Source organism: Rhododendron vialii, chromosome 2a (assembly GCF_030253575.1).
Source record: "Rhododendron vialii isolate Sample 1 chromosome 2a, ASM3025357v1".
Lineage (NCBI taxonomy): Eukaryota > Viridiplantae > Streptophyta > Magnoliopsida > Ericales > Ericaceae > Rhododendron > Rhododendron vialii.
The window spans coordinates 5,092,611-5,098,870 of NC_080558.1; the positions used below are offsets into that span (position 1 = coordinate 5,092,611).

At 38.1% G+C, this 6,260-nt stretch overlaps 2 protein-coding genes across 4 annotated transcripts in view; one reads left to right on the forward strand and one right to left on the reverse strand.

Annotated features, from left to right (window-relative positions):
- Nucleotides 1-6,260, reverse strand: part of LOC131313241 (polyubiquitin 11-like) — a 66,001-nt gene that overhangs the window by 21,330 nt on the left and 38,411 nt on the right. The window lies entirely within an intron of this gene.
- On the forward strand, nucleotides 2,961-5,172 carry LOC131313259 (cysteine-rich repeat secretory protein 38-like). The gene is made up of 2 exons (XM_058341475.1): nucleotides 2,961-3,859; nucleotides 4,919-5,172. The coding sequence occupies exons 1-2, from the start codon at nucleotides 3,118-3,120 to the stop codon at nucleotides 5,086-5,088; spliced, it is 912 nt and encodes a 303-aa protein (XP_058197458.1). The 5' UTR covers nucleotides 2,961-3,117; the 3' UTR covers nucleotides 5,089-5,172.

Sequence of the window (6,260 nt, forward strand, 5' to 3'; positions counted from 1 at the left end):
GCTTTGATCAGATGAAAGAAACGAGCAGAGCGGTAAAATGGTTAACGTTATCCAATGTAAATGTAAATGCAATCTCCCTTTTGCTTCTTGATAATTGCAATGTCAAGACTTGAAAGCATCAGTAGTGCACAAAATCAACTTATTTTCTTAAAAGTTTAGGAGAACTAGGGGTGTGCACGGGTTGGCGCGGGTCGGGTTTGACCCGAAACCGATCCGATCATGACGGGTAAGAAACATTTAGGCCCGCAACCGAACCAACAGATGGTAAAGACCCGTCCACGAGCCCGATTTTTTACTTCGGGTCAGGTTTACCCTTCGGGTTGGCCAGGTCGGGCCCGCCCCCCATGGGTAAGGAACGCATCAACCCAAAGCCCAAATCGAAACTCGTTTTTTTTTTTTTAAAAAAAAAAATAGAAGCCAACCTGTACCCAACCAAAGCACCTGTTCGAAGCCGTCCAAGACCCTTCGGGTCGGGTAGTCGGGGATTTTGCACAGGCCTAACTAGAGAACTTACCTTGAAGCAAGGGGGTACGTTTTGACGGTTTCTCAAGTTATAATCAATAATCCATAAAAGTTTGGAACAAAAATAATCAACGCAAAAAAAAAAAATTTCAAATAAGAACAAAACCAACTTATTTTTTTTTAAAGTTTAAGAGAACTCACCCTGAAGCAAGGGATGTACGTTTTTACGGTTTCTCAAGTTATAAAATAATATACTCCATTAGTAGTTTATTTATTAAACCGTTATGATGTCGCGGCTAAATTCTGTTTGAGTTGTGGTTGAATCGGTGATTCGTCCGGTCCATTGACAGCGCAGTAGCACACGGCACGCCACAGTTGATCGAGCACCCACCCCCGACTTTTAAGAAGGCCCGTGTTTCCAAGTCGTCCACGATCGACAATTCCAAGTCTATTTCAAGTCAATGGGGTCCCAGACTTTAGAAGGCCTTCGTTTCCACTTTCCAAGTTGTCATCAACTATTCCAAGTCTACTTCAAAGTCAATAGGGTCATAGACTTGCTTATGTAAATGCTAAAAAAAGAAAAAAAGGGTCACAAATTTTAATCAAAAAAAGTTTCCTTTTTTTTTTTTGGTCTTCCGTGAAGACCTTAGACCTGTTCTTATCATGTACTCAATCCGTGTCAAATTGTTAGTCCATTATTCTATTTTGGAATATTACAAAATTTTGATCCTTTTTCTAAAACTGAAAGCAAAAATTTGACAATTTTTCAAAAATATATGCTATTAGGTGCTTGGGCTTGTCCCATAGGGTGTCTTTCTTGGTTGGCATCTCGCTAATCAAGGGATATTAGGTCTCGGACTGGACATGTAATTGTTCTTAGGGATATGATTAGGAATGGCAATGGCACGGAGCATGTTTTTGCGTACCCTGACCAGAAAATTATTATACGACCCCGACCGGGTATTTTTTGGGTACCCCTGTTTCCGCCCCAATTGGGGAACGGGTTTACCCGCCCCGCCCCGCTCTGTAAGAAATTAAAAAATTTATTAACTTAAAAAAAAAAAATGATTATAAAGAAAGTGATATTTTAGTACAATGGTGAAATATAAAGGTAAGAATAGAAGTTTTTTTAGTATATTGATATTGATAAAAGTATTAGGGTAAAAATATAAACAAATTTAGTATAATAATAATTAGATTAGTAATAAAAGTATAGTTTTATATATAAATACATTTCGGGGTGGGTAATTTCGGGGTGGGTATGTCGGGGCGGGTTACTTTCACCTCGAACCCTACCCGAACCCGGCCGGGTTTTAGATTTTTTACCCCGACCCCAACCCTATACCCGGAAATGAGGTGAAAAATCCTCTTCATTAGGGGCGGATTCGGAGCGGAACGGGTCCGATTGCCATCCCTAGATATGATGTTGTTCTCCTTATCTTGTTAGTCTTTGAACCAACTTCAAAAATTAATAAAATTATTTTTTGCCATTCAAAAAAGAAAAGTTGAAACTCCAAAAGGAAAAAGGACCAATAAGGGAAGTGGGATAATTATTTCTTTTCGAAGGCCTTTAATTCCTTGCCACTAAATTACATAGATGCCCCCTCATCTATTGGCCTGTACCGCAGACATCTCTCAACTTCAAAAGTGGACAATAACATCCCCAAATCTTGGTAAAATTTCCTAACTTGTTAACAAAAAGGCATATTCACTACTCAACATGCACATAACATGCATGTGTCATCCCCACTTCTCACTCTTTCTATACCTCAAACTCTCATTGTTGATGATTATTAGCCTCTCTTGTCTTTTGTTCTTTCTCCTCTACTCGTCTTGTGTGTGTGTGTATGAGATTGGGACTGGAATTGACGGGGGGGGGGAGCGGTGGGTGGGTGGGTTGGTTCTTGGGCTTTTAAAGTTGGATTGCATTAGAGATTCTTGAATGAGGAATCCTACAATATTATGGCTAGAAGTTGAAGAGTTGATATTTTTTAATTTTGTGTTTTGTGATAGAGAGAGAAAGAGAGAGATGGTGCTTGTATTGGTGACGGCCTTAATAACGTTTCTTTCTTACCATATTTTGTATGAAAAGATCCGAATCCTAACTAGTGCCATAGAAAGCACCACATCTCATGATTTCCCAAGGGAAGGGGTGCGACTAGTTAGCATAAATAAATTAGGTGGTGTCATTCTTCATATTTAAATTTAAGGGAGTATTAGTGATATTATAACAAAGATAAAGGGGTGTCCATATACTGCTGCCTTTGATTTTGAAAGAAACTCCGCTACTCAACCAGAAAATTCCTTATCTGCCTAACTGTCAAACACCAGAAAAGTTTCATGCCCCGTAGAAAGAGATTTCCGCACCGTTTCATCTCGCTGTTCTTCTCGGTAATTGACAGTTTGAATTTTAAATAAATTATTCGTGCGAATAGTTTATTAAAATTTGGACCGCCCAAACCACTTTTGGACTGATGAGATTATTCGCCTCCATGAAAACCTTCTTTGCAGAACTTCCGTAAAGGAGTTTTTCTCTTCTGAAGATGGACCAAAGCAACATTGCTAAGTATATAACTTGAAGAAGCAAAGGAACATGGCATTTCACATTACCCAACAATCATTCAATCCATCGTTAATTTGAATACAATTCTGAAAATGGGTTTCCGGAGAACACTCTTCCTCTCTCACATAGTTCTCATAAACCTTGTTTCTCTCACCATCGCCCAGCCGAACTTCCTGAGCTCCGTTTGTAACGACAACAATAGTACCAGCACATACCGAACCAACCGCGACGCTCTCCTCTCCTCCCTCGCCAGCAACACGGATCAATACGGCTTCTACAACTCCTCAACCGGCGAAAATCCAGATACGGTTCACGCGCTCGTGCTGTGCAGAGCCGACACTAAGTTAGGCGTCTGCCGCGAGTGCATTAACAACTCCATCGCCAAGCTCACGGAACTCTGCCCCGACGGGAAGGAAGCGATCGGGTGGCGCGACGATTGCATGTTGCGGTACTCGAACAAGTCGATGGAGGGGGTCATGCAACCGGAACCGAGCTACCCGGTGTGGAACGTCCAACGAAACGTCACGAGCGTGGAGCAATTCAAGGTCGTGCTGGTGAACTTGCTGAAAAGCCTTGGGGACCAGGCCGCGGCGGGCGGGTCCCGCGTCAAGTTTGCATCGGGGAACGCGACCGGACCGGACTCTCAAACCGTCTACGCGCTCGCGCAGTGCACGCCCGATATATCCAAATCGGATTGCAGCGATTGCATTCAGGGGGCGATCGAGGAGATGCCGAATTTCAACTACTGCTGTGTTGGGCCGGCGGGCGGAAGAATTTTAAGGCCGAGTTGTCATTTTCGATTTGAGCTTGGATCTTTCGTTGGTGAAATTCCAGGTACCATGTAGTAGCTTGATAATTTTGCGTCAAATTTTTGCGATTTATTAATTCGTCCCGTCGAAAAGAATCGAAAAAGTAAAAATTTATGATCAGAACTCATAATTTTTTTTCCCCAAAAAGACAAGAATAAGTAAAAAAAAAGTTATCTTATTGACTTATTTTTTTCTTTATCAAAAAAATTATGAGTTTCAATCAATTTTTTTTTATTTTCCTAATTCCTCTCGCTCTCGTTGAGATGAATCAATAAGTCACAAAAATTTAACGCAAAACAAACAAATGCAAAAAAAATTCAAATAAAGACAAAAAAAAAATGTTCCTTAACTTTTCAATCCAAACTCAAATTTACTAGCATACATGCATTCGAGTTTGGTCTTATTTTGCTTTTAGTAAATCTATAAATTTTTTGGTCGTTTTTCTTCTCAACGAAAAGAATTGAACAAGTTATAAATTATGGATCAATTTTAGATTGATTCATGTCGTGAAAAGGCTAAATATTTGACCTTTTGAGTTGTTTTCATATTTATTGAAACTTTTTTTTTTGTTTTTGGTCAATTTGTTTTTGCTTTTTAAATTTCATTTTCTGAGAGACAAATTGAAAAAAGTAGGAGTATAAAACTTGGACATAAAATGAAAAAGAATTTAGTCTAAAACTAAATAGATCTAACTTCACAAAGCTACCAAGTACATAAGCAGCTATAAATTAAAGACTTTGGTAATATACATAAATACGGTTCAAATATCATTGAATTTGGATTTAAATCATTGAGAAAAACTTCTTTACGGAGCAAAAATGTCATTTTTTTTTTGCAAAAAATTGGTTATTTCTCAAAATACTTGGGTAAAAGTAAAAAAAAAATTACTTTTTTGATTCCTTTCGTCGAGACGAATCAATATATAACCCAAAAAAATTTGGCGTAAAACTAACAAATGTAAAAAAAATTCAAATAAGCACAAAATTTTCAAATTTAAGTTAAGTTCAAGAGAACGGGTAAAGTTTACGGGTGCTCAATCGCATGTTCTATATTTAGCTTAATTATATTTCTTTTGATTTTTCAGCGACACCGCCAGTGAGTACCGCGACACCGCCAGTGAGTACCACGACACCATTAGTGCCAGTGCCAGTGAGTACCGGCGGGAGTCGCGGTTTGAAGGGCAGGGCTGTGAGCATGGCGGCAGTTTTGTTGAACTTCATTGGGTTGGCTTTCGTACTGAATCTACTGATTTGAAAGTGAACGATCAGATAGACTTCGATCAGTGAAAATTCGTGGTTGATTTTTTTACTACTAATAAAGTTGTCCAATTTGTGGTTACTTTGGGATCGAGTCACGAAAACAGTCTTTCTGCTTGCAGAGGTAAGGCTAAGTACATCAATATTCTTCAGACCCTGCAATGGCTGGATCGAGCCTCGTGCACTGACTGGGTTTCACCTTTTTACTCTCTTTTGTCGTTATGTAAATTCCTTGGGGAATTTGAGAATTTTAGCAACATCATCTGTTTTCCATCGTTTTTACCTTTACTTGGTAAACTTTACTTACACTACAAGAAAAATTCAATTGGGTGACGAATGAAAATCGTCATAAATTGCATATTTTTCGTCACAAATAATATAGGTGATGAAAAAAAAATTGTCGACTAAAGGTTGTCGAGGATTCCTACCTGGTGACGAAATCTATTTTTTGTCACCTATAGTACCTTTTGTTGACGAAATATTTCGTCACCAAAAAGTGAATAATTGGTGACGAAATTTTTTTCCTCGCTTGTTGTGCTTTTGACGACGAAATTTTTTGTTATCAATTATTCCTTTTGGGACGAAAAAATTCGTCACCGATGAGTTACATCGGTGACGAAAATTTTTGTCACCAATATAAGAAATCGGTGACGAAATTTTTCGTTGCAAAAGATGTTTTCATATGCAAAAAAAAATCCTTCTTTCTTGCTCCTGCTGGGTTTTGAACCCGAATCTCTTGAGTTTTTCGCGCAAGCTCCGACCAACTGCTCTACACACACTTTTCTGTAAGATTTTGAAATATCTAATATATAACACATATGTTTAACATGAAAATATATTTCGAATGTAATTTTGAACCTTTAAACATTAAAATTAGCAATTTTGATAAACATGAAAGTTGTAGTCAATTGAGTTATTGTTCAAACCCAATTTGAATTATCTCAATCGAAGATTTAAGTAAAGAGTTATATCCGAAATACATTTAGTGACAAAGCGCAAATCATAAATTTCGTCACGAAAGGTACCATTTGACGACAAAATATATTTTTTGTCGCTGAAAGCGTTAAAATGGTGATGAAATTATTTTTCGTCACCAAAGGTAAGCATTTGGTAACGAAAAAAATATTTCGTCACTAAATTGCTCTCATTCAGCGACGAAATATATTTTTT